The sequence below is a fragment of the Astatotilapia calliptera genome, chromosome 8, assembly GCF_964374335.1.
Source record: "Astatotilapia calliptera chromosome 8, fAstCal68.1, whole genome shotgun sequence".
Lineage (NCBI taxonomy): Eukaryota > Metazoa > Chordata > Actinopteri > Cichliformes > Cichlidae > Astatotilapia > Astatotilapia calliptera.
Window position 1 is genome coordinate 15,244,881 of NC_137429.1, and position 27,620 is coordinate 15,272,500.

The following is a 27,620-nucleotide window of genomic DNA, read 5'->3' on the forward strand; positions in this document are numbered from 1 at the left end:
TCCTTGATGTTCTTTCTAAGGCGTACTTGTTTCACATAGAAAATTAGTCCTCAATGGTGGAACACAGTCGCCACATCCTTTTGGAATTGCTTTATTTGAAAACCACGTATTCTTCACTGACTGGAGCAAGATGGGTGTGATCAGATCAAATCGCTTCAATGGCAGCAACCCAACCCTCCTCTATCGTGCCGCGAACCGGCCAGGCCATGTTGTCGTCTCCCACCCTCTCATGCAGCCTCTGGGTAAGGAGATTCAGTCACATTCAGTCTGAGGAAAACAACTTTAAAATGTCTGCTTTCCCTTGAATATAATGTAACAAGATGCCTCTTAATTTATGGTAAAAAATAAAATATTAAAAATGTATTTCTCCAGATATCGTGAACTGCTTACTCGACTAAAAAGATCTACCAACTGTGTTGTGAACAAATTTTTATCTTATCACAAAAAGAAAATTCTTTGTTATCTATAAGAGCTACATACTACACTGAGTGATGTCATAAAATGATGACATCTGTCTTGTAATGCAGTGAAGAACCCTTGTGGGAGAAACAATGGTGGCTGTGAGCAAATTTGTGTCTTAAGTCACCGCACTGACAATGATGGTTTGGGCTTCCGCTGTAAGTGTCGCCATGGCTATGACCTCCATTCGGACCTTCGGTCCTGCTTCAGTAAGTTTATCTAATTTGTAAAACGACCTTACCCTTCTCTTATACACGTGTTTATATACGTGTTTCTGTTCTGGGTTAAAAAAATAGTTAATGAAATGTATAATAATGTGCTGACAATTTAAAAAATTACAATCCTTTCTGGTAAGCTAGATCTGGGAATTTTAAGTTTTTTTTTAATATATCATTTAAACAGCAAGTTTATATGATAATAAGCCCTGGCACTAATTTTTTGTGCAGAGGTGAAGGACTACTTGCTGGTGGCCTCCTCACTGGCGGTGCGGGGAATCCCACTGAATCTGTCCACGCAGGAGGACATCACTCTGCCCCTCACAGGCCTCGGGGCGTCTTTTTCTGGCTCTGCAATGGAGTTTGACGGCAATGAGGGGACTGTTTTCTACAACGACAGGTCCAAAGGCCTCATCTATAAGTCGAACCTCAATGGCAGTGGTGAGTTTTTGACTTGGGTAAAAAAAAAAGAAAGTGGCACTTAGGGTGCTGAGTTTTATAACCTAACCTTGATATAGTTACAGTGTTTAATCAAAGCGATCTCACCTATTATATTTATCCAATCTCAGTTCAGCAGATTTTGACAGGCTACAGAGTGGGGATAGTTGATGCCATGGCATATGACTGGACCTCAAAAGTTTTGTTTTGGACCACAAGCACCTACAGCTCAGTGGTAGCCTTCAGAGTCACAGACAAGTCCAGACGAGACATTGTGACGGGATTAGGGAACCCAAAGGGAATTGCAGTGCATCCTAGTGCTGGGTGAGTTATCAGATTTATCACAAATAACTCCTGAAAGATACTTTGCCTGAGCAGGTTTTAGTTTGTAGAGACAGGAAGGAAATTAAACACAATAAATGGTAATGAATATTTTTTTATTCAGATTTTTCTGATCATAGAAAAATGCTGTCTATTCAAACCACTTTTACTATACTCACTACTCTACACTACTACTTCCTAAACCACAGCCATCACATGGGCCTCCACCCTTTATATTCAGGATAACAATTATCATTATTCACTGTAGTCTACTGCATTACTTCACCAAACATTTCTCCACAGCTACTTGTTCTGGTCTGACTGGTATCGTCCAGCAGTAATAATGAGAGGCTTCACTGATGGCAGCAATGCTGTCCCTCTTGTCAACACAACACTGGGATGGCCATTTGGGCTTGCTGTTGACTATATGTAAGTAGAGTGGTCAACTATGTCAGTTATGAGAATACCTGCTTGGCTCCATTTAAGGAATAATAAACAGTATATTGTATGACTCAGCTACACTTCTTCTTTGTGGATTTCTCTTTGACAGGAATAACAGGCTGTACTGGGTCGATACCCTTCTTGATCAGATTGGCCACATTGATGTTGAAGGAAGTGACAGACAGACATTTACCAACATCGGCCAGATCACTCAGCCCTACTCTTTGACAGTTTATACAGGTTAATTCAACTGTACACTCATTCAGAATACTGCACAAAACACAAACACACCATACTCACCATAAGCAAGCTCTTAAGGAAACCAAGGTTAGCCTTATTATTGTTATTTGATTACCTTCTGGCTTCTACAGTATGCATCTATTCGATATTCCCCAATTCCAAAAATGGAATTGGTAAATGGACTGGAACTTACATAGCACTTTTCTACTCAATTTAGTATTCAAAGTACTTTCTACTGCAAATCTCACTTACCAAAACAAATACACAATCAAGCAGTGCTTTTATCTATGCCCAAGAGCACATGCATTTACACTCCAATGGATGCATCGGGACAAATCAGGTTTCAGTTTCTTGCTCAAGAATACTTTGACACATTGCTGGAGGATACAGGAACTGATTGATCCACCGACCTTGTGATTGGTAGCTGACCCACTCTACCAGCTTGTAACAACCACTAAATCACATTTATAACATTTAATGTATTTTAGTTACATATGCAACTGCTTGTAACGCAGCAATATCTATCTTGTAGACTACCTGTATGTGTCTGATACAAGGACCAGTGCTATATTCGAGATGAGGAAGAGGGACGGTGGTGGGAACATTATGGTCAGACAAGGAATCACCGGCATCATGAATATCAAGGCCTATACAGCTGACCTCCACAGCAGTAAGTTTATCCAAAGAAAGACACTGGATTCTGGAAAGTGCTTAGAGGTGCAGTTTAGTGCTGTAGGACCAGGACTTTGGAGTTTTGAGTGGCGGTAGGAAGTAAATGATCTCCTGGGTCAAGACAACACATGAGCAGTGATAAAGCAATCGAGGACCCTACTGACTTCTTCTCTGTGATCTTTCTGACAGCCTTCAATAGCCGATGTAACATGCTGCCAAATGGACACTGCAGCCACTTCTGTTTTCCAACTCCCAACTTTGGTCGAGTGTGTGGCTGTCCATATGGTATGAAACTTCAGTCAAATCAGAGGGACTGCATCAAGGACGATTCCGTTCCTCCACCTGACAACATCTGCGGGGACTACTCTTTCGAGTGTGACGAAGGACGTTGCCGACCTAACTCTGACCGCTGTGATGGGATTGTTGACTGCATAGATCAGACTGATGAGGCCAACTGCACAGATTCAGGTGAATGAAAAAGAAAAACGCACATGCTTAGGAGTTAGTGTAAGAAGATATTTTTAAGTAATCCAACTGATCGTCTCATTTATCTTTATCAGGAGCGACCTGCTCTCCGTACGCCTTCACCTGCAACAACAAGCATTGCATCTATGCCAGTTGGCGCTGTGATGGCATGGACGACTGCGGAGACGGCTCAGATGAGATTAACTGTCCCACTCGTGTCCCTACCAGCTGTTCATCCGGCTACTTCACCTGCAACAACAACAGATGCATCTCTGCAAAATGGGTGTGCGACGGTGAAAATGACTGTGGGGATGGCTCTGATGAGCACAACTGCAGTAAGCACAGATCCCACAAGTCTTCTTGAATTGCTGCACATACAGCTATTATGTTATTACATATTAACATACATGTTTAAAAATAAATAAATAAATGAGCTCTGTTTGTGATTATCAGATTCAACCATCACCACATGCCCTCCAAACTACTTCTTGTGTCCCGATCATCGCTGCATCAGTAGCTTCTATGTTTGTGATGGAGACCAAGACTGCTTGGATGGCTCTGATGAGAAAGATTGTGGTACGTATCTGGAAAATCATCCATGTTTTAGTAATTTTTTTAGATCTTTGGAGCAATATCGTATATTTAATGCAACTAGTTTGATGGCAGCAAAAAGCTGCAAGCCACTGATTGTAGTTGGCATATTGAACATATGTTTGTTGTTGTGTCATAAAAGTTTACTCGTCTTTTCTTTGTTTTCTGTTTCCTTTGTGTTTTAAGAGTTTTCCTGTTCCTCCTTTGAGTTTGCCTGTGCCAGTGGGGACCAGTGTGTCTATTCAAGTTATCGGTGTGATGGAGTGTTTGACTGCAGGGATCATTCTGATGAACAAGGCTGCCGTATGTTACCTGCACAGAATAATGTTTTGTATAATTATAGATTGGGAATTCCACTCTCTGCTCAAATTTATCAGAGAAAGTCAATGAAGTTTTAGTTATTTATTTATTTATTTTCTTTGACAACTCCAGCCACCCGAGGTCCAGGCCTCTGCCACGATGATGAGTTTCAGTGCCAGAGCGACGGTTTCTGCGTACCAGATGAGTGGGAGTGTGATGGTCACTCAGATTGCGAGGATGGGTCTGATGAACACAACTCCTGCCCACCTGTCACCTGTAGATCCAACTACTTCCAATGCGCCAACAAGATATGCATTCCAATGAGTTGGTTGTGTGATGGCGAAAATGACTGCCGGGACATGAGTGATGAACTGAACTGCCCCACCCCTCCGTTTACTTGCCCCTCCGGACAGTGGCTGTGTCCGATCAGTGAGGTGTGCATCGACCAGGACAAGGTGTGTGACGGCCAAAGGGACTGTCCCAATGGAGCAGATGAGTCACCTATCTGCAGTGAGTTAAATGCATTGTGTATAACATTTAAATCTCTAAATGGACATAAAAAGAAAAGAAATTAAGGATAGCTAAAATGCTTTATATTACTTAAAAACTGGTATAAGTAAGACAAAATGACAAATGTACTAGAATTTAAGACACAAATGCATTATATTACTAATACATTATATTACTAACTCCTGTAGATGAAGATGACTGTTCACTCAGCAACGGGGGCTGCAGCGACAGTTGTATTCAAGGCCCATTTGGGGCTGAATGCACCTGTCCACCAGGATATCAGCTCCTCAATGACTCAAAGACCTGCGATGACATCAACGAGTGTGTGGTTCCTGGTTTCTGCAGCCAGCAGTGCTACAATGAAAGAGGAAGCTTCAGGTGCCACTGTTCTGATGGTTACCTCCTAGAGCCAGATGGACGGACCTGCAAAGCTACGAGTAAGCAACAAGCAACACAATACAGGAACTGTGTAACTTATATAGATACTTATAAAGATACTACAGTTCTTTCAGTGACCAACAAGCTCTTTTTCCATCTTTAGACCCAAGTGCAGCTGTGCTTTTGCTTGCCAAACGTAGCCAGATCATTGCCAACCGAGTCAACATAAGACCACCCCTGATGAGTCCAGTGATCACCGGTTTAAGTATTGTGACTGTAGACTTTGACAGTGTCACTTCCAAAATCTACTGGGCTGATACCAAAGAGAAAAAGATATGGAGTGCCTACCAGAACGGCACTGGCAAACAAGCGGTAAGGCTAACAACAGAGTTTCTTGCTTTATAATCTCAACATTTAAATGAACGGTTTAATTTTGTGAGTGCTCAATATGTCCCTGTTGTTTTAGGTGTTCTCATCTGGTCTGATGGTAACAGAGAGTATTGCTGTCGACTGGGTTGGTCGGAATCTGTATTGGACAGACTCTGTCATGGAGAACATTGAGGTTTCCACTCTGGATGGTCGTTATCGCAAGGTCCTCATGAGTAGAAATATTACCAACCCCCGTGGATTGGTTTTGGACCCCCGTAACCAGTAAGTACACTCAAGTTACATGGATGTTATGCTAGTATTACATTATTTAATTTAATAGTTAAGCAAAATGCCCTTTATAAATACATTTTCACCCTTTTTTACCATACTCAAGAAGTACATCATTGACCTCTCTGTCTTTCTCATTCATGCCAGTACCAACCTGATGTTCTGGTCAGACTGGGGCCAGAACCCCAGGATTGAGCAGGCCAGCATGGATGGAACCATGAGAAAAGTCATCGTCAGCACTAAGATCTACTGGCCCAATGGCTTGGCCCTGGACTACACCACACAAAGAGTCTACTTTGCAGATGCCTATCTCAGATATATTGACTACTGTGACTATAATGGAAACAACCGATATCAGGTTATGGCAAGCGATGTGGTAAGTTTAGTTTTTCCTGTTTTTCATTATAAGGAGGAAATATTTACTACTTGTTTAAAGTTTATACCCTTTTAATCATTTTTCAACACTGTTTAGAGAACTGAGACAATTTGGTGTCACTCCTCACCACATGCATTAAAGCCAGGGGTGTTATCATGTCTGTTATTGGAGGTTACTGGCATAAACCATTCAAATACAATGAGTGTTACGTTTAAAATATAATCATTGTTCACAAAAAGTTTTTATCCTTTGTGTGTCTAACACCAGGTTCTCCAGCACCCATATGGTATGACCATCTTTGAAGACACCATATACTGGTCAGAACATTATACCAGCAAGGTGATGAGTACCAACAAGTTCCATGGTGGCAACATCACTACTCACATGAACAATGTCTACCAGCCCATGGGCATTGTGATGGCTCATCCCATCAAACAACCCACAGGTAGTTTTCAAATAAAAAACAAATCTTACTTGGATACTTGTAGCTTTAAGAAGTGTATTAAAATGTGTTGATGTCTATAATAACTGAGTACATGAGTTTCACACACACACTACAGTGATGCTCTACTGTAATAGTTAAACAAAGTTTAACTCTTCACAGAGAATGTTCTTTTTTCCTTTCTATTGTGAACCCACTATAAAAGTAGAAATTTATATTGTAAATAGTGAATAAACAACAACTTTCTGTCATGTAAATGTTTATGTATTACTTGGTTACTTTGGGGTAGTATGAATGGATATGGAGGAGGTCCTTATCAGTTCTGGTCCCCTGGGGCACAATTTTGATACCCTAAAGAAAATAGGTGGATCAAATCATGCCAGCAAAATGCTCCCAGAGGCACCAGATCCCTTCACTGTGAGCGTGGAAGGCTCAGCTTGTTCCTTTCATTTGTCATCTGTTTGTTCACTAAATTCTTCTTTTAATGATACCAGTGTGGTAGTTTAATGAATCCGATTTCAAGGCTGAAAGTGACTCTGCGCTTTTGTGTTTAGCCATCAACCCATGCAGCGAACACCTGTGCACTCAGCTGTGCCTGCTGTCAACACTGAGACCCAGGTACTACACCTGCCACTGCCAATCAGGTTGGAAGCTGGATGCTGACAAGCGCACCTGTGTTAAAGGTAATTTTGGTTTTACACCTTTCTCTGACTCACTGTTCGCAGAATTTAACAGTGCTGAATACAAATCAGTGTCAGTAATGAGTTTTCTGCTCGTGGTTAATATTCCTTTTGTAAATGTTTTGCTAAAAAAAAATCTCTCCTACAACTGTGCATCTCTTTGTTCTTCTCCATTCATTTCTAGATGAGACTCCCTTCTTAATGGTGGTTAGGGATACTGTGATTTTTGGCATTCCCCTGGATCCCACAGACCCTTCCAACAATGCAATGACCCCAGTGTCTGGCATCAGCCAGGGGCAGGATATTGACTTTGATGATCAGGAGCAGTTTGTCTATTGGGTGCAGAGCACTGTGAGTGGAGGTCTTAAACTGAAGAGGCGGAAAGAGTTTTATAACATGCAATAGATTTGAGTGTGAAACATGCATAGATTCTAAGATGTCTTATTACAATCAATTCATTATATTAGGAAGGAAATTGTATTTCATTTTAAATTTGAATAAGTTTAAAACAGAAGAAAAATGAGATCAGTGCACATCAATAGTACCTGCAGATTCTGAATAATTATTTTAAATTAACTGACTCTTTTGTTCTCATGCTAGGATTCGATTTGGAGAGTGAAAACCGACGGAACAAACAAAACTCAGTTTGCTCCAGCTGCTTTCATGGGCTCACCGGCCGGTCTGGCTTTTGACTGGATAGGCCGAATAATGTATTACACCAATCCCACTGCCAAAACCATTGAAGTAAGCATAGTGAGACACAGAATCATTTGATTATCAATTACTGATAAGATGCTGTCATGCCTAGGCTCACTTGTACCTGCAAACAAGTAAACAACACTTGAATTAGAAGAGATCAGAAAACACCGTGGCAAAAAAGATTAAATACAGATGTCGTCATGATGTTGTGTTTAATTACCAAAAATACCCCAAATCAAATATACTCATTTCCTTTTTTTTCCTTTTTTGTTGGATATTATTGTGGTATATTACTATTTTATTTTATTTTTATTATTATTATTTATTAAATTGATATATTTTCAAATTTTTGTTACTTGAAGAAGTTTAGTTTAGCAAATTATTACAACAACCTACAATTAAAAATGCTATGCATGGTTAACTCAGAGGTTTTGTATCTTTTTGATTGCAGGTTATGATTTGCCTTTTGTTCTTTTGCATTTATTATTTATTGGGGGATTTTTTTTTTTAGTAGACGTAAATAAAATACAATGTCGCACTTAGGTTATCCGTGTTGATGGAAGTGAGCATTACAGGAAGATCCTTATCACCTCTAACGGAAAACCAGAGGGAGTAGGAGAGCCCATTGGAATTGTGCTGGATCCAGCCCGAGGGTAAATCACATGTTCATAAAAATTAATAAATACATATAATTACCTTGATCAGCGCTATTTAGTTTGTATATATTATATGTAGATAGTACACAGCACACAGCACCCTCATTACCATTAAGAAGACAATAGTTGGCTGGTGAATATGTTGGCAATATATTCCCCTCACTTTTGCTTCCTGTGACATATATAACCCAATTAAAACAGTAACTTGGTCCAAGACGTCATTTAACTGAATGTCTACATGATTTTTTTATTTCATGATATTAGAATATTTTTCCATTTTAGTGAAACTAACCTAATGTAACTTTTTTAGCGTAAAATCTAAGAAATCTCTGTTTTTTGGACTTTAACATCCTGTTACCTATCAGCATTAGTGTGGCACCAGCAGCAAATCTTGCGCATAGGTGTGACGTTTGACTGAATGGGAGGAGAAGTTGGCGGTATGACTCGCTGAGATCACATCACTTGTCATGTTTAACCTTTCCATCCACAGAAAGTTATTTTGGTCAGACAAGGGGTCGGACAGTGGAGTTCCTCCAAAGGTCGCCAGCGCTGACATGGATGGCAGCAACCTTGTGAACCTCTACACAGGCAGCATGGCTAACATAGGGTTCATCACTGCTGACATCTCCACCATGAAACTGTACTGGGGCGTGGCTGGCACAGGGGTGGTGAGTACAAGTTACCTGTTTAATATGTAGACTTTAACTAGAAATGTGATCACTTTAATATTTTCAGTTCGTTCTTATTTTCCCAGATTGAGCGTGGCACTATGGACGGGGCAAGCCGTGTGACAGTGGTCAGCAGTCTGTCCCATCCATGGGGGCTGACTATTTACCAAAATTACCTCTACTACACTGACCTGGACTATGAGGTCATTGAGAGGGTGGAGAAGGACACTGGCGCCAATATGGTGGTGATGAGGAGCGGCGTGTCTGGCCTCCATGGTCTCAAAGTGCATGCACGAGACAGTATGTGAATCAAGTGTCTTTCAAATAACTACAGAAGTGTCCGTTCTTTGGGTTTTTGGTGTTCTCATGCAGACTGGTTAGATTATATAACAATTAATACCAGCCAGTGACTGAGGGAATGATATTTAGGGCTAATTTTATTTCTTTTTCTGAATCTAGCTTTTTGTGTTTTGCTCATAACATTTTCTTGTTTTTCACAAAAAGTAAATGATCTTTCATTTTGGGAGATTTCACTTGTGTGTGCATACTAGAATATACAATACTGTCTATGTTTGTGGGGTTTTTTTATTGAACATATCTGTACGTAGTACTATATTTTGGCCTTTTTTCTATTCTCTTACTCATTTTTTTTTCACTTTTCACTTTTTCTAATATATCTCTAATTCACTTTTTGTTCCTGTTCTTTGTGCTGCTGGAACAAGTGAATTTCCCCACTGTGTAAATCAAGTCTACATCTATGTCTTTGTCTATGTTAAGATGCATTTAAGTCTAGGACTCCTGACAAAAAAGGGTGCGTCACCTCTGTGTTTGAGATAGATCGCAGAATACGAAGAAGACAAGTATGTGAGGATATTGGGAAGCAGGTTTAATTAAAAGAAAAAAAAAGTCCAAACTTAGTTTATATGATCAAAGATTTTCTCTTGCTGAAAGTCACAGATTCGGCACAACACAAAAATTACTTGTATAATATCAGTCAAACCCTTTTCATGTCAGGAGATCTGGTATAAATTCTTATTCTCCAGTCAAATATGGGCATCCAGTAACGCTGGCCTTCGCCACCCTGTCTTTTCCACCTCAGACTCAGCAGGAACCACTAATGCCTGCAGCTCCAACAACGGCGGCTGTCCGCACCTCTGTTTGCCCAAACCCGACAATAAGAAGACCTGTGCCTGCACTACAGGGTTTCACCCATCTCCAGATGGCTCCAGCTGCCAAGAGTATGAATCTTTCGCCGTTGTCTCCACTCGCTCATATATCCGTGGCTTCCACGTAAACAGCTCTGACCACTCTGAAGCTATGGTGCCTGTTGGCGGATGTATGTTGGCTTCTTATTGTTGTGAAATATGAAGTTCAAACCTGTTTTCATATTATATAGCATAGATTATAATCATCAACTTTCCGTTAACCCAAGTTCCTCTCTGATATTTTTCTCAGCATCATATGTCATTCATGATAAGGTGGATGCCCACATTAAATCTGGCTATGTGTACTGGACTGAGAACAGCACCTACTCCACATACAAGGGTATTTTCAAAGCCAGAACTGATGGAGGGCATTACACCAGAGTTCTCCCTTCAGGAGTTGGCGTAAGAGGCATTCAGGGTCTGGCTGTTGACTGGATTGCAAGTATGTGGCAACATCCACCAACAATTTTATCCATCCACCTCCACTAGCATTAATGTAAAATGTAAAGAATCTACAAAAATAATGTAGAATTTCTCTATTTACTTTTTCAGATAACTTGTATTTCACCAATGCTCATAAAACCGAAACCTACCTGGAGGTGATGGCCATCAACACGACCTTCCGAATGATTCTCATTAAGTCCTCTGAGGATCAGCCCCGGGATGTGGCTGTCAGCCCTAAACTTCGCTACCTCTTTTGGACTGATGCTGGTCAGACACCGAAGATTGAGCGGGCCTTGCTGGATGGCACAAACCGCACAGTGTTGGCATCAGAGAGCTTAGCGTCACCTCGTGGCCTAACAGTTGATTACAGTAATAACTTCCTCTACTGGACAGATGATGTTCTTGATATGATCTCACGCATGGCCATAGACGGCACAGAGAGGCAGATTATTCGGTATGGGAGCCGGTATCCATCTCCAATGGGACTAGCTATATTAGGAAACTACATTCTGTGGGTGGATAAAAGGCTTGGAAAGCTCTTCCAAGCCAGTAAGGACCCAGCCAATACCGACCAGCCAGAGGTGAACATTGAATTTGCCTAATGTAGCACACAGTTGTAGTTTTAGCTGTCATTCTCTCCAGTGATAGCTTACAATAATATAAAGTACAGGTAAACAGAAAATCCTCTTTTAAGAATCTGGAAATTAAATACATCTGATGTCAGTTTTTGGTTTACTTGCTTAATAGTTAAGCTATAATATAACATAATATAATAGTGCTCGTCAAATTTAGCTTGGGTACATAAGAACCGTTTTTCTGTCTGTAGTATTGTAAGAGAAAGTTTGAGCTAACAGCGAGCAAAAAATTGGCATACTTTTTGTGATAGCAGTTGGAATTAGTTGTGGGCATTTAACAATCATTCTTCACTTGTGCTATGCCTATGCTATCTGACAAAGAAATAACAACTTTTGGTGTTACCAGGTAATCCGAGACAATCTCGATGAGCTGATGGACGTCACCATCTTTGACGCACATGTCCAGCCTACATCTGCCAATCTGGTAGGATTTAACCCATGCCACGAAGACAACGGACGCTGCCAGCAGCTCTGCTTTGCCATTCCAGACAAGCAAGGACCTAAATGCGCTTGTGCCCACGGGACACTTCTTGGTAATGGAGTATCATGTGGTTATGAACCGGATGAGTTCTTAGTTTTCTCCACAGGCTACACGCTAAATAGCCAGAGGTTAGACCCAACGGATCATAGTCTACCCTATCCAACTGTGACCTTGGGCAATGGCGTAATGGGCCTGGATTATGACTTCCGAGAGAAACGAATTTTCTTCATGCAGTATGTCGGGATAGGTCGGAGCAGGATTGGCTACATCACCACAACATCTGTCACAAGCCCCCCTGTCACTATCATCTCAAGTGAGTTAAGCATTATCACTCTTCACATTCATCATTTCATTTTTCTCATTTGTGACTTTATTTAATTTCAAATCCTCTAAATGCTGCTTAGATTTGGACAATCCAGAGGGTTTGGCATTTGACTGGATAAACAAGCGTCTTTACTTCACCGACAACTTTAAACGTAATGTCCAGTCGATCGGAGTAGATGGAGGTAACCGGTCAATCATAGCCCCTGCAAACTGGCCCAAAGGCATCGTTGTTGATCCATGCTATGGGTAAAAGCAAACTAATATTCTCAAATGTCCAAAGATTGAAGATGACTTTCAGATATTAAACATGCTATCAAGTATAGCTTTGAGCTCCCTCTTATTACTCTGTCTGATGCTTCTCACTTTCCAGTTACTTATATTGGACTGACTGGGGATCTCCAGCTAAGATTGAGAGGGCAACACTGGGTGGAAGCTTCCGGACTGTCATCATCAGCACGGGTCTGACATCACCCAACGGACTGTCTATAGACTATGAGGAGAGGATGCTCTACTGGGTCGATGTTTCACAGTATGTCTAGTTATTCTCATATAAATTAAAAATTAGGAGAGAGACAGATTATGCAGCAGATTTTCTTTTCTTTTTTTAAATTTCTTTCTACAGAGACAAGATTGAGCGGTCGACCCTGACTGGTGAGAATCGAGAAGTGATCATGCAAGGGCTCAGCTATCCATTTGGTATAACTGTCTACAAGCAGGATATCTTCTGGACCGACTGGACTGAAAGAGGTGTCTTCAGGGCTAGTAAGAATGATGGCTCTGGCTTTACAGTGCTAGCCCAGAATCTGGAGTACCTACCAAAAGACATTCACGTTCATGCTGAATCAAAGCAGGAGATTTGCTCCAGCTTCTGTCAGCAGTTCAACGGTGGCTGCAGTCATGTCTGTGTTTCTGGTAAGAGCAGGCTTTTTGATGCACAAAAAGGCACCAAATCCCACCTTAAGTTGTGTAATAGACAACAGGAAAAAGACAGCAAATATACAAGGAATCTTACCTCAGGTATCTGTGTTACCTGTGGTTTTTCAGGTCCCGTCGGCCCTGAGTGCCAGTGTCCTCATGAGGGGAACTGGTATCTGGCAAACAATGGCAAAGACTGTATACAAGACACGGGGAAACGCTGTCAGGCAGATCAGTTTACCTGTCTCAATGGTAACTGTATCTTAGCACGCTGGAAGTGTGATGGCTACAATGACTGCCACGATAACAGTGATGAGCTCGAGAGAGTTTGTGGTGAGAAATCTGGACATTTTTTTTCAAATTGTCTTATTTAAACAGACAAACTTAGCCAGCCAAGAAGCAAACAGCTATACCAACATCTGCAAAAGCCTTCATGTTTCTTTTAACCCTTCCCCAGCCTTTCACACCTGCTCAGCCACAGACTTCACCTGCGACAATGGGCGCTGCGTCCCACTCAGCTACACCTGTGACTACACAAATGACTGTGGTGACAACAGTGATGAACAGGGCTGCCCCTTCCCCACATGTAACCCTGCTACCGAGTTCACCTGCGCTAACGGACGCTGCATCAGCGCCAGCTTTGTCTGTGATGGCTACAACGACTGTCGGGACAACGCTACCTCCGACGAAATCAACTGCCGTGAGTAATGACGAGACTAATTGTTGGGCTTAAGATTTGATTATGTTAAACAATGAGATGGTTACTGCAAACACAGAAAAAAATAAAAAAAAGATGAGATTGAAGTCACTGTTTTCTCCATCCGTTCCTCCCCAGAAACTAAAGTTGGACAATTTCAAGTCAAATACTGTGCCCGTACTCACACCTAAAATGATTCTATATTGCTAAATAATAATGTTATAAATAATGTTACGTATGTAGTGTCAAAGGGCTGCCAGTGGCCTTGGGTGAATGATCCGATCTGGTGTCTTTACAACATCTCTCCAGCTGATCGTACATGTCCCAATGGCCAGATCAAGTGTGACAACACCAACATCTGCATCTACCCTGGAAACCTATGTGACGGCTTTAACAACTGTGGAGACAACAGTGATGAGAATCCTCTCTTCTGTGGTGAGCTGAGTCAAAGAATGTAGCTTCAGCTGATTTGAACTGCACATCAATAAAGATGTAAATCTATGCAAACTTGCGCTTATGTGTGTTACAGCGGGGCGTACATGTGCTCCCGATCAGTTCCGTTGTGATGTAGGAAAGTGTATCCCTCAGACTTGGGTATGTGACTCCATCAAAGACTGCACTGATGGGACAGATGAACCTCCCTCTTGTGGTGAGTGCTCAACATTAGTGCAGCTAACTTAAATTCAAAGACTTTTATACTTTAGGTTTGATGTGAGTTTCCATAGTGACTCGTGTTTTGCATAAGGAAGACACACTTGTATGAAGCAAGCCAGCCCTTTTTTTCTCTTTCAGTTCACACTTCCCATCGTCATTAAAATGTGATTCTGTGTTTTCTACTGTGCAGAAGATATAATCAGAACATGCAGTCCAAACCATTTCACTTGTACCAATGGAAACTGCGTCCCTGAGTCACTGGTGTGCGATGGCAACAATGACTGCTGGGATAACAGTGACGAGGCTCCTGAGCTGGAGTGTGGTGAGACACCAGTTAGATATGTCGTCATTATTTGTGCAGCGTTAGGCTTCTCAATATTTTGATTCGTTTATATAATCTCAGGTTAGCATTCTCACACACTTTCATCAATTTTGCTTTTTAATATCATATTGTCACCTGGAGGCCAACGAACCTGTAGTTCTGACCAGTTCACCTGTCCGACCTGGTACCCGGGCCATCCACGCTGTGTGCCTTTAAGCTTTGTGTGTGATGGGGAGAAAGACTGTGCCAATGCAGCTGATGAGCTCCAGAACTGTCCCAACCGGACCTGCCACATGAATGAGTTTGCCTGCGCCAACGGGCTTTGCATCCTCATCCCCTTCCAGTAAGTGTGGCACATGTGTGATTGAATAAAAGTAGAGATGCGTTTACTGGTCTCGAGACAAATTCTATTGTCAGGCAAGTAATTAATCACTACTCTTCTGTAGCTGTGATCGCGTGAATGACTGCGGAGATGGCAGCGATGAGTTGCGCTGTACATATGATACCTGCAGCAGCAACCAGTTCACCTGCAGTAACGGAGCCTGCATCTACTCTTTCTACATCTGCGACGGACAGAACGACTGTTTGGATGGTTCGGACGAGGCGGACAGCTTGTGCCTCACGCCTCAGCCCACCTGCTCTCCTCAACAGTACATGTGCAAGTCGGGAGAGTGCATCGATTCCAATAAGGTGTGCAATGGACAGAAGGACTGTCAGGACGACAGTGATGAAAAAGGCTGCGGTAAGAGGCAAACAAATATGGAAAACTGTGGGACATTTTTGATAGAATTTATGAACTGTATTTCCTTGTCATACAGCATCTAAAAGAAACTTTGGTTCCACAAATCTTCACATGCATATGGTTAAAGTATATTTAATGAAAAAAGATAAGGTGTCACAAAAAGTATATTTGTCAATCAGACCAAGCCTATGTGCTTTCATATTTTATGAAAATGTTTGCTTTTATAAATATATGTATATTTATACAGGTTTCTTTGTGCTACATATTATAAATACTGATGATTTATTCTGAAAAGATGGAGTATGTAATGAGACGTATTTGTCTGTCTGTCTGTTTGTTTGTTAGCAGTCCAACATCCACAGTTTTCAAGATACACATTTGCAGATTTTGTGACAGTAGACACAAAAAACAGCTCAGGATGATTTAATTTTGGTGAAAATCAGAGGTCACGTCAAATATGAATATCTGTGAAAATGTTTTATGGATTGTCCTTAAACTTGACAATAAAATAGAGGGCCTTGGGGGACGTGAGTACCTGGGTTGGCTAAGCAGGCCAATCTTGACCTTCAATGTTTGCACCAAAAGTCAATTTAAATTGAATCGAATTTTTTTTACAGTTTATAGAAACCAAAGATTTCAGTCAATCACCTCCAATCACCTCCAATCATGTGGGCAAAGATAATAAAATACACAATTTTAGTACATAATACTTTAAAGTCATGAGTCAAAGGTCAGGGTGACACAAATGAGGAAAAAGGCTCATTTGAGATTCCATTGGTTAATCTCCACATTTTAAAGCAATATATTAGTCAGTGGAAAACATAAGCACTGTCATTGTTTGAGCTCTTTTAAAACATTCTTGTTTCAATACAAAATTATACAATTTCACTATGATAAACCATCAGAGTTTTAGTATAGCTCTTGCCCTTCATGCAGAGTTGTGCTCTTTGAGTGCTCTTGTTACCTGTATTTTTGCTGCAGGTCTTAAAACCTCATCCATATTCTGTCTTTGCTCAGCTTCTCACTTTTTCTTTATTCTCTTTAGGAATTAATGAGTGTCTCAACCCAGCAGTCCACAAGTGCGCCCAAATCTGCACTGACACCCTCACCGGTTATTACTGTTCCTGCAACCCAGGCTACCAGCTCATGCCAGATGGCAAAGCCTGCGAGGACCTCGACGAGTGTGTCAGCACACCCGCCGTCTGCAGCCAGATCTGCGAGAACAGTTTTGGCTCATACCACTGCAAATGCGCCCCAGGGTACATCCGCGAACCGGATGGACGCACCTGCCGTCAGAACAGTGGCATCAACCCATACCTCTTGTATACCAATCGCTACTACATCCGCAATTTGACCACTGACGGGTTACAGTTGAGCATAGTCCTGCAGGGCCTGACAAATGTGGTGGCATTAGAATTTGATCACTATGAGAAGAGGCTGTACTGGCTGGATGTAGGGGCAGGAAAGATTGAGAGGATGCGCTTCGATGGGAGCGACAGGGAGACGCTGGTGAGCAACGATATAGGAGGAGCTGAAGGCCTGGCGCTGGACTGGGTTGGCAGGTTTGTAAAACAGGAGAAACCTAATAGATAAGGTTACATATAAGTATTTAGGTCATTAAGTAACAAGAAGTGATTCGCACAATTGGAAAACAATTGTTTGCACATGTACTCCTATTTTATTTTTTATAACTAGCAAATCGCTCTCAGAGCACAAAATACATCCTGAGTAAACACACACACGCACACTTCCATATATAAAATAAAGAAAAAGAGAATATGAATGGGGTAATTTTTATTAACTTTGCATCTATGTGTTTCACAAACAACATCTTTTTAATTTATATATTTATTTAATTTTTCTCCTTCCTGTCTCCTGCAGGAAGTTGTACTGGGTGGACAGGTATTACAGCTCAGTTCATGTGATGGAGCTGGATGGGCGCTACCAGAAGAAACTGCTGTCGGGACACTTTACAGATAGAAATCACACCTACGTTATCACCAGACCTCGTGCTGTGGCTGTTAACCCTAAATATGGGTATTCACACACACACACACACAGACACACACACACGCACACACACATACAGAGAAAATCTATGATTGACTCTAAAACCAAACGTGTGCAGTTGTTTCTGCCTCCCGGTTTTTAGTTGTTCCCATTCCTTTGCTTCGACTTTTCCTCATCCCTCATTCCTTCATTCCTGCCCTCTTTTGCCCAGATGGCTGTACTGGACCGACTGGGGTGACGCAGCATATATCGGCAGAGCTGGCATGGATGGAACAAATATCAGTGCAATTATCACAACCAAGCTGGAGTGGCCTAATGCTCTAACTATAGACTACACCAACAACAAGATCTTCTTTGCTGATTCCCACCTTAACTTTTTGGAGTGAGTTCATGAAGTATCCCACAGAACGTTTATTCTCTGTTGCACTGAATTATCTAAACATTGATTTCTCTTTATGTTTCTACATGTGAATTAATCACATTGTGTATAAACCTCCCTATTCTGTGCATCTTAGCTTTGCAGACATGGACGGCCAGAATCGGCACCGGGCCATCGCTGGCTCGCTTCCCCATGTATTTGCTGTTTCTCTATTTGAGGACTGGGTCTACTGGACAGACTGGAACACGCATACTGTGGAAAAAGCTCATAAGTACACTGGCGAGGAGCGTACAGTTATGGGCAACAACACCCATCGCCCCTATGACATTCACGTCTACCATCCCTACAGGCAGCCTCGAAGTAAGTATATGACAGCTGTGTGCTATTATATTCCCGGCATCACAATGGACGGCAGAAGATAATTTATATTTAATCGTCTTATTCCCCAGGTGAGAACCCTTGCTCGTCCCATGACCTGACCTGCAGTCATCTGTGTCTGATCGCGCCTGGAGGGCAGCGAGCTACCTGCGAGTGTCCCGATCACTTCATTGGTGTGGCTGTTGGATTTAAGATCCAGTGTGTTGCTGACTGCTCCAGTACCCAGTTCCGCTGTGGGGACAATGAGAAGTCAGTGTGACAGAAAGTCATGATACTTTACTGTACTGCTTATTAACCATCATTAGGGGTAAAAAAAATTTGTACATTTTCTTGTTCTTAGGTGCGTTCCGATATGGTGGAAGTGTGATGGTCAGTCGGACTGTGGTGATGGCTCGGATGAACCTCAGACCTGCCCACCTCGCTACTGTTCAGCTGGCCTGTTCCAGTGTCAAGATGGCAACTGCACCTACCCTGGCTTCCTCTGCGACGGCCACCAAAACTGCCCTGATGGCTCAGATGAGGATGCTGCTCTCTGCAGTATGACAGTTTCCTGAATCCTGAATACGAACTCTAAATAACTCAATCAAATAAAAATTGAACAGAAAAAAATACTTTACGTTTACCAGATTCAAGTTTTTAACTATGATTCTTTTAGGCCTTTATTTTTTCCTTTTTCTCTTTTTTTTTCTTTCTTTCTTTCTGCTGAAAATGAAAGCCTGTTTTCAGGAAGAGGGTTCAATGTTAAACCTGTTTCCTGTCCTCACAGGCGATCACCGCTGCGCTGGAAACCAGTTCCAGTGTAAAAACAAAAGGTGCATTCCTGTGTCCTGGCACTGCGATGGAATAGTTGACTGTACAGATGGCAGCGATGAAGATGCGGAGACTTGCTCCCAGAAGACCTGCAAACCGGGAGAGTTCACGTGTGCAAACGGCCGCTGTGTGCCGTCAATGTATGTGTGCGATGCCCAGGACGACTGTGGTGATGGATCTGATGAGCCGTATGAAGTCTGCAGTGAGTGTTACTGTCACGCGAATTAAATATGTGCCAACCATGATTTCCTTTTCTTTCCCCCATGTCTGTCTGTGATGAGCACAAAAGGAGCAGCTTAATTGATAATAGCCGTGCACTTTGCAGAACCGCACGACTGTTTAATCAAGCAACGACTTATCTGTTTCAGAGATATACAATCGATTCAGACACAGCGCAGGTGTAACCTGGGTGAATTAATGAAGCTGCACGTAGTGTGGATTTTTCTAAATTTAAGTTGCACAGTCAATCCCTCCTCCCCCTCTTCCGTCTGCTTCTAATTACTGTCTGTCTGGCTCTGTCTCAACTCATCCTCCCTCATTATTTCTCACCCTCTTGTCACCTTGCAGACTTTATTTTCGATCTTCCTACTAATCTCACCACTTTCCTTCCATCCTTTGCCTGATGTCTCTGTCGCCTTGTCTCCACAGTGGGTCCAGACTACAAGTGCGATGAGGATACAGAGTTCTCCTGCAAGACAAACTACCGCTGTATTCCTCAGTGGGCCCGCTGCGACGGCTCAAACGACTGCATCGACAACAGCGACGAGGAAGGCTGCGGTCAGTGCTCATGTGTCAGCAGTCGTGTCGGGGCTGTCAGACCAGCTGCATACTGCACATGTGTCAAAATCTTAAATTAGTTCCTAAAGATCTGATGATATTGTGGTGTACTTTAAAAGTTCAAGCTCTGCAATGCTTGTAGTTTCTAATCCAGAAAAAGAAATCTGAATACCTTTACAGATCATTTGCACCACTCAATCATTAAATAACATATTTATTCGTTTCAGCCTTGGCTGTAGACGACTTTAAAGCTCCGGTTCCAAAGATTAAATAATAATGGGTGTAATGCAGAACAGTAAAAACAAATAGCAAAGATGCATCATTTTATAGACAGAAATTACACTGTAAGAAGGTGGTCACACACAATTAGTATTTATTAGTGAAAATGTATCAAGCTGTGTTAAAAAGGCTAAAAACCCATGAAGTTAAAGCTACAGTGTATAAGATATCACCACCAGATGTCAGTAGAATGCAGATTGCAGTCTACTGACAATGTCAGGAATAAATAAGCGTCCTTTTATTTATATTTCCATGTCTCAGAGCCCTGACCGCGATGACATCTTGGCCACTATTTGCAAGATTGTGGGGCTTCCACAAACTGGCGCCGACTTCTATGTATTTTTAATGGATTAATTCTAAGTTTATGAAAATGCATCAATCTGTTGGAAGCTGTAATAACACACTGATCAATTTATATTTATGAGTACAACCTTCTTTTATTCTATTAAGTAACCTAAAAATTGACACACTTTACCTTTAAGTCTTTGGTTTCAGCAGGTTAAAAATCTTATTTCCCAAAATGTTCTCATGACCACATGTTCAAACACCTTTTGTGCTGCTGCTTTATAACAGAGGAAGTGACCTGTGACCCTCTGGGAGATTTCCGTTGTGACAATCACCGCTGCATTCCCATCCGCTGGCAGTGCGATGGCTCTAATGACTGTGGCGACAGCTCAGACGAGAGAAACTGCCGTAAGTTTTTCAGTTCAATCTGTTTCAAAAAATGTCTTCTTATTAAAAATGTTTCTTCTGACTGCTTTTTACTCATGTAGTTTGAAGCCTCATATCACAGCGGCCACACATCTCATATTGAACACGTGTGTGTGTGTGTGTGTGTGTCTCTCTAGAGCCAAGGCCGTGCTCTGAAAGTGAGTTTCGATGTGACAACGAGCAGTGCATTCCCGGAAGCTGGACGTGTAACCATGTCAACGACTGTGGGGACAACTCGGACGAGCGAGACTGCGGTGAGCAGACGCCTCCTCCTCATGCTAACTCCTCGGCCTCCTTAAAATTACATCCAGCCGTAAACAAAACACACACGGGCGCAAACACACACATCAACATAACATCTTGGCTCTCTTCCAGAGTTGCAGACATGTCGTCCAGGTTCTTTCCAATGTGACTCGGGTCACTGTATCCCCGCTATTCTGCAGTGCGACAACCGACCCGACTGTCTGGATCTGTCAGATGAGACCAGCTGTCGTAAGTTTACAGCGTGAAAATTAATGGCACTCTGGGCCCCCGCAGTTTTATTTATTTATTTTTTTCTGTTTATATGTGTGTGAGGTAATTATTCAGGCTTTAAGGCTTCAAAAGAATGAAAATGTGGCACAACAGTCTAACAGCATACAGTTTTTGCTTAAAGCTTAAATTGTCATGTTTCGGCTGTGTGGCAGGCAGGAGAGGACCCAAACGCAAACTCACAGAGACAAAAGGTAAACTCAAAAAACACAGCTTTATTGCTGGCGTGAAGTGGGACACGAAAAACAATACAAAATAAACTAAACTGGGAAAACTAAAGCACAAAGAGCCACAGGGAAAAATCACACAGCTTTGATGGAGACTACGACACTGACAAAGAGAAACACAGGGCTTAAATACACAGAGGGATAACGAGGGAATGAGACACAGAAGGAGGGCACAGCTGGAAGAAATCAGGACTGGACGAGACAGAGACGCAAAACTAGAAACACTCACATGAGGCATGGACCTTCAGAGTAAAACAGGAAGTATCACACAGAGACGCGAACTAGACACAGTGGAGACAGCAACTAAGAAACAGAGACAAACCATAAGGCAGAGGTCTAAGAACCAAAATACACAGAGGGAAATACTCAGCTTTGAACACAAGAGACTAGACTAGAGGGAGTAACAAAAGACCAACCATGAGAACATAATGCACAATGCAGGGTGACAGAAAACAAGAAACTCAAACATGCAAAGACACACCATAAACAGAACAGAGGGGGCACAGAGAGACATGAAGGGCAGGGGAGACTTAACATGGGTTGAAACACAAGGGGGAACTAATAAGCAAATGAACATAGGAGGCCTAATGAGCTAAACATACTATAAACATCAAAATGAACTAGAACTCAAAACACTGGGTCCTAAGACCCAGGATCGTGACATAAATGAGGTGAGAAACACAATAAGATGGTTTAAAACTGCATATTAGTTTACCCCAGTAATTAAACCACAGAGTAGCTATACAAGATTTATCCTTTTTTCACATTTGAACACACATTGAATAATTTGGTGTGGTTGAACTTTGCACCTGTAGGGCTCTGGTCATCCAGGAAGTGAGATCAAACCATCAACTGCAGTCATTTCCCTGCATTCTTTCCTTTTCTCTCCAGTCATTTTGTTAACTATTATCCAATAAAGCCATAACATGCTTCCAAATTGATTGTAGACTGAAAACCAGTCTTTGTTATGTGCATCCTGTAAATGCCAATTTTCCCAGATATTAAGATTAAATCCAGAATACCTTAGATAAATTGTAACTGCTATTTGAATATATGAAAGTTGGACAATTATACAAGCATTCCATCCATCAGAACACCCTTTTGGGTGGAGCGTTAAGGTATTCTTTCAGCTAACAGTTTAAAGTCAGAGATATGTCTGTTGATATGTTCCTCCAAGGTAATGTAACCAGGGTGGCTTCATTTGCTGTTGATGAAAGCTGCAAGCCATCCGTGTCTTCACTTTCCACACTTGGATTTATTCCTGTTTGCCCAAAGCGCCTCTGAAATGGTAACACTGGGAATTCAGAGTAATTGCTGTATCCTTGTCTCTGTAAAATATGTAACCATACACTGAAAGAAAAAAAAGTCCCCTCAGCTCTTCTCGCATCCAGCAATCTCAGATTGTCTGTGATGATTGAAGAAAACTCTCTGCCGCTTGGACCCATCTGTTTTTGCCTCATCACTTGGTTCCCCTATGCTTTCTCTGCATGTCGTCCTTTGATTTCTGGGAACATGTCAGTTTTTGTTCTTCTGGTTGCCATGCAGCAGCAGCAGCAGCAGCAGCAGGGCTGTGGAAGGAAAGTGGTAATAACATATTTGTAGAAAATAGAAAAATCTACCCACCAGCATGTCCAAAGACGGCACAAATCAGAGAAAAGTTACCAGCGATAATTCAAATAACTGTGGCATTAAAAAGAAAGTTAAAAGAAGTGGACCAACTTTGAAAAGGGGCAGCTTTAAGAGAAACAGTGACCAGAATGGTGTGCAGTGCTGGTTGGTTTTATTTCTCCACTGATATATCTCTTTAAGAAAGACAGTTTAAAACACGACCTTGGTAAAGAAAGGAAAATAAATCAACTGATTTTAGTAATAATGTGCAAACTATCTCTCTTATTTTCCCGATCTTTCCAGCTACTCGATACCCTGGAGGCCGTTACTGCCCTGAGCACCAGTTCCAGTGTGCGAACCACATCTGTGTGAACCAAGGCTGGGTGTGTGATGGCATTGATGACTGTGGGGACAGATCTGATGAGCAACTCAACTTATGCTGTGAGAAGCTTGTTATTTATTTTTATGTATATCTATATAGATAGGTAGATAGATGTGTGAGTGTGTATATATATGTGACTTTCTTTTAAATGAAAGTCACACACACACACATAGATATAGACATTGGGCTCAAGTCGCATTTGCTTGTGTTTAACCAGTGAACATCACCTGTGAGATGCCATCTCGGTTCCGCTGTGACAACGGCTACTGTGTCTATGCTGGAGTGCTGTGTAATAAGAAGGACGACTGTGGAGACGGCAGTGATGAGAAAGAAGACCTCTGTATGACTCCCACTCACACATTCCTGCAATCTGCATATTTTAGCATGACTAAAAATTTACATTTAAATGCACAAATCTGATCAGTTATTGGACGTAATTGGACGTAGAGTAATGGAAAAGGACAGCTGAACATTTGGCAATATAGAGGGATAAACATTGATGTTTTGTAGTTGCCCTCTGCATAAACTATGTTTAGTGTACTGTGTAAATATATGGTGCCGTGAAAAAGTATATGTCCCCTTCTCAGTTTTGTGTTTTTGCATATTTTTCACATTTACATCTTACAGACAATCAAATTCATTTTAACGTTAGACCAGCCAGAGGAAGTACAGAATGCAGTTTATACTATCCTGGCCCTTTTCCTGTCTTCCTCCCCAACCCCAGCTGATTATGGCAGATGGTTGCCTCTTCCTGAGCCTGGTTCAGCTGGAGGTTTCTTCTTGTTAAAAGGGAGTTTTTCCGTCCCACTGTACCACAGTGCTTGCTCATAGGGTCACATGATTGTTGGGGTTTTCTCTGTTTTCTTTGTGTTATTTTAGGGTCTTTAGCGTGCAATATGAAGCATCTTCAGACAACTATTATTGTGATTTGGCACAATATAAATAAAACTGAATTGAACTGAAACTCAAGAGTACTGGGGTTATGTAAACACTCCAGCATAAAGAACAAACAACAACAAAAGAATAACGTTTTGGAGTGACCCAGTCAAAGTCCAGACTTAAATCTAAAGAAGCAACTTGAAAAACATATTGCCGCTTATCAGAATTTATCTCTCACTGCCAAGGGAATAATCACTTATTAGGTTTAAAAGAAGGGACAGAAGGTCATTTTTTTCCCTTAACCATCATTTGAAAATAGCATTTTGTATTTATTGTGTAGTGTTAACATTTTTTTGTGATCTGAAACATGTAAGTGTGACAAATATGCAGAAAAAACAACAAAATAAATCAGAAAGGGGGGAAATACTATATATGTGTGTGTGTGTGTGTGTGTGTGTGTGTGTATATATATAAAAAAAAAAAAAAAACACCCAGCACGCCCCTGCGGGCGGTTTATCCTTCAAGCTCGGGTCCTCTACCAGAGGCCTGGGAGCTTGAGGGTCCTGCGCAGTATCTTAGCTGTTCCCAGGACTGCGCTCTTCTGGACAGAGATCTCCGATGTTATTCCCGGGATCTGCTGGAGCCACTCGCCTAGCTTGGGAGTCACCGCACCTAGTGCTCCGATTACCACGGGGACCACCGTTACCTTCACCCTCCACATCCTCTCGAGCTCTTCTCTGAGCCCTTGGTATTTCTCGAGCTTCTCGTGTTCCTTCTTCCTGATATTGCTGTCATTCGGAACCGCTACATCGATCACTACGGCCGTCTTCTTCTGTTTGTCTACCACCACTATGTCCAGTTGGTTAGCCACCACCATTTTGTCCGTCTGTATCTGGAAGTCCCACAGGATCTTAGCTCGGTCATTCTCCACCACCCTTGGGGGCATCTCCCATTTTGACCTCGGGACTTCTAGGTTATACTCGGCACAGATGTTCCTGTACACTATGCCGGCCACTTGGTTATGGCGTTCCATGTATGCCTTGCCTGCTAGCATCTTGCACCCTGCTGTTATGTGCTGGATAGTCTCTGGGGCATCTTTACACAGCCTGCACCTGGGGTCTTGCCTGGTGTGATAGACCCCAGCCTCTATGGATCTTGTACTCAGAGCTTGTTCTTGTGCTGCCATGATTAGTGCCTCTGTGCTGTCTTTCAGTCCAGCTTTGTCCAGCCACTGGTAGGATTTCTGGATATCAGCCACCTCCTCTATCTGCCGGTGGTACATACCGTGCAGGGGCCTGTCCTTCCATGATGGTTCCTCGTCTCCCTCCTCTTTCTTGGGTTTCTGCTGCCTGAGGTATTCACTGAGCACTCGGTCAGTTGGGGCCATCTTCCCAATGTATTCTTGGATGTTCCTTGTCTCATCCTGGACTGTGGTGCTGACACTCACCAGTCCCCGGCCCCCTTCCTTCCGCTTAGCGTACAGCCTCAGGGTGCTGGACTTGGGGTGAAATCCTCCATGCATGGTCAGGAGCTTTCTTGTCTTTATGTCAGTGGCTTCTATCTCCTCCTTTGGCCAGCTTATTACCCCAGCAGGGTACCTGATCACGGGCAGGGCGTATGTGTTGATGGCCCGGATCTTGTTCTTACCATTCAGCTGACTCCTCAGGACTTGCCTGACCCTCTGCAGGTACTTGGTGGTTGCAGCCTTTCTAGCGGCCTCTTCATGGTTCCCATTTGCCTGCGGGATCCCCAGGTACTTGTAACTGTCCTCTATGTCTGCAATGTTGCCTTCTGGTAGTTCAATCCCCTCAGTTCTGACTACCTTCCCTCTCTTTGTTACCATCCGACTACACTTCTCCAGTCCGAACGACATTCCAATGTCATTGCTGTATAGCCTGGTAGTGTGGATCAGTGAATCGATGTCTCGTTCACTCTTGGCATACAGCTTGATGTCATCCATGTACAGGAGGTGGCTGACAACTGCTCCGTTCCGTAGTCTGTATCCGTAGCCAGTCTTGTTAATGATCTCACTGAGGGGGTTCAGGCCTATGCAGAACAGCAGTGGGGACAGAGCATCTCCTTGGTAGATCCCGCACTTGATGGTAACTTGTGCTATGGGCTTGGAGTTGGCCTCTAGTGTTGTACGCCACATCCCCATTGAGTTCCTGATGAAGGCTCTTAGGGTCCCATTGATCTTGTACAATTCTAGGCATTCCAGTATCCAGCTGTGGGGCATTGAGTCATAGGCCTTCTTGTAATCAATCCAGGCAGTGCACAGGTTGGTCAGTCTGGTCTTGCAGTCTCGGCTGATTGTTCTGTCTACCAGTAGCTGGTGTTTTGCACCTCTGGTATTCTTGCCAATTCCTTTCTGTGTCCCGCTCATGTATTGACCCATGTGCCTGTTCATCTTAGCCGATATGATGCCTGACAGGAGCTTCCATGTAGTACTGAGGCAGGTTATTGGTCGGTAGTTGGAGGGGACCGGTCCCTTCTTGGGGTCCTTGGGGATCAGGACCGTCCGGCCTTCAGTTAGCCATTCCGGGTGTCTTTCGTTAACTAGCAGCTGGTTCATTTGTGCTGCCAGACGCTCGTGGAGTGCAGTCAGCTTCTTCAGCCAGTAGGCGTGAACCATGTCGGGCCCTGGTGCTGTCCAACTCTTCATACTGGAGACCCTTTCTTGGATATCTGCCACTGTGATGGTTACTGGACCCTGTTCAGGGAGGTCGCTGTGGTCTGCCCTCAGATCCTCTAGCCACTGAGCATTGCCGTTATGGGTTGCATCCTTCTCCCATATGCTCTTCCAGTATTGCTCCGTCTCCAGCCTTGGTGGTGCTGTTCTCTTATTGTTCCCTTGCCACTGAGAGTACACCTTTATATATATATATATATATATATCTTTATATATATCTATATCTATATATATATATATAGATATAGATAGATAGATAGATAGATAGATAGATAGATAGATAGATAGATAGATAGATAGATAGATATATAGATAGATATATAGATAGATATA

At 42.4% G+C, this 27,620-nt stretch overlaps 1 protein-coding gene across 1 annotated transcript in view; it reads left to right on the forward strand.

Moving 5' to 3' along the window:
- Window positions 1-27,620, forward strand: part of lrp2b (low density lipoprotein receptor-related protein 2b) — a 47,121-nt gene that overhangs the window by 7,472 nt on the left and 12,029 nt on the right. Inside the window, exons 14-63 of the mRNA XM_080305491.1 lie at window positions 40-242; window positions 528-668; window positions 906-1,115; window positions 1,244-1,436; window positions 1,737-1,862; window positions 1,984-2,114; window positions 2,647-2,784; window positions 2,976-3,254; window positions 3,347-3,586; window positions 3,705-3,827; window positions 4,029-4,145; window positions 4,275-4,652; window positions 4,841-5,089; window positions 5,194-5,402; window positions 5,497-5,681; window positions 5,835-6,063; window positions 6,331-6,508; window positions 7,060-7,188; window positions 7,370-7,536; window positions 7,786-7,929; window positions 8,428-8,537; window positions 9,031-9,208; window positions 9,295-9,508; window positions 10,308-10,544; window positions 10,664-10,855; window positions 10,966-11,438; window positions 11,839-12,286; window positions 12,378-12,543; window positions 12,668-12,826; window positions 12,920-13,209; window positions 13,342-13,545; window positions 13,670-13,912; window positions 14,219-14,344; window positions 14,439-14,558; window positions 14,754-14,885; window positions 15,027-15,228; window positions 15,332-15,627; window positions 16,673-17,189; window positions 17,509-17,664; window positions 17,849-18,019; window positions 18,153-18,376; window positions 18,466-18,643; window positions 18,735-18,931; window positions 19,161-19,406; window positions 19,853-19,981; window positions 20,834-20,953; window positions 21,109-21,225; window positions 21,347-21,463; window positions 23,641-23,778; window positions 23,937-24,059. Coding sequence (XP_080161617.1) covers window positions 40-242; window positions 528-668; window positions 906-1,115; window positions 1,244-1,436; window positions 1,737-1,862; window positions 1,984-2,114; window positions 2,647-2,784; window positions 2,976-3,254; window positions 3,347-3,586; window positions 3,705-3,827; window positions 4,029-4,145; window positions 4,275-4,652; window positions 4,841-5,089; window positions 5,194-5,402; window positions 5,497-5,681; window positions 5,835-6,063; window positions 6,331-6,508; window positions 7,060-7,188; window positions 7,370-7,536; window positions 7,786-7,929; window positions 8,428-8,537; window positions 9,031-9,208; window positions 9,295-9,508; window positions 10,308-10,544; window positions 10,664-10,855; window positions 10,966-11,438; window positions 11,839-12,286; window positions 12,378-12,543; window positions 12,668-12,826; window positions 12,920-13,209; window positions 13,342-13,545; window positions 13,670-13,912; window positions 14,219-14,344; window positions 14,439-14,558; window positions 14,754-14,885; window positions 15,027-15,228; window positions 15,332-15,627; window positions 16,673-17,189; window positions 17,509-17,664; window positions 17,849-18,019; window positions 18,153-18,376; window positions 18,466-18,643; window positions 18,735-18,931; window positions 19,161-19,406; window positions 19,853-19,981; window positions 20,834-20,953; window positions 21,109-21,225; window positions 21,347-21,463; window positions 23,641-23,778; window positions 23,937-24,059 — 9,992 coding nt within the window. The remainder of the gene's footprint in view (window positions 1-39; window positions 243-527; window positions 669-905; window positions 1,116-1,243; window positions 1,437-1,736; window positions 1,863-1,983; window positions 2,115-2,646; window positions 2,785-2,975; window positions 3,255-3,346; window positions 3,587-3,704; window positions 3,828-4,028; window positions 4,146-4,274; window positions 4,653-4,840; window positions 5,090-5,193; window positions 5,403-5,496; window positions 5,682-5,834; window positions 6,064-6,330; window positions 6,509-7,059; window positions 7,189-7,369; window positions 7,537-7,785; window positions 7,930-8,427; window positions 8,538-9,030; window positions 9,209-9,294; window positions 9,509-10,307; window positions 10,545-10,663; window positions 10,856-10,965; window positions 11,439-11,838; window positions 12,287-12,377; window positions 12,544-12,667; window positions 12,827-12,919; window positions 13,210-13,341; window positions 13,546-13,669; window positions 13,913-14,218; window positions 14,345-14,438; window positions 14,559-14,753; window positions 14,886-15,026; window positions 15,229-15,331; window positions 15,628-16,672; window positions 17,190-17,508; window positions 17,665-17,848; window positions 18,020-18,152; window positions 18,377-18,465; window positions 18,644-18,734; window positions 18,932-19,160; window positions 19,407-19,852; window positions 19,982-20,833; window positions 20,954-21,108; window positions 21,226-21,346; window positions 21,464-23,640; window positions 23,779-23,936; window positions 24,060-27,620) is intronic.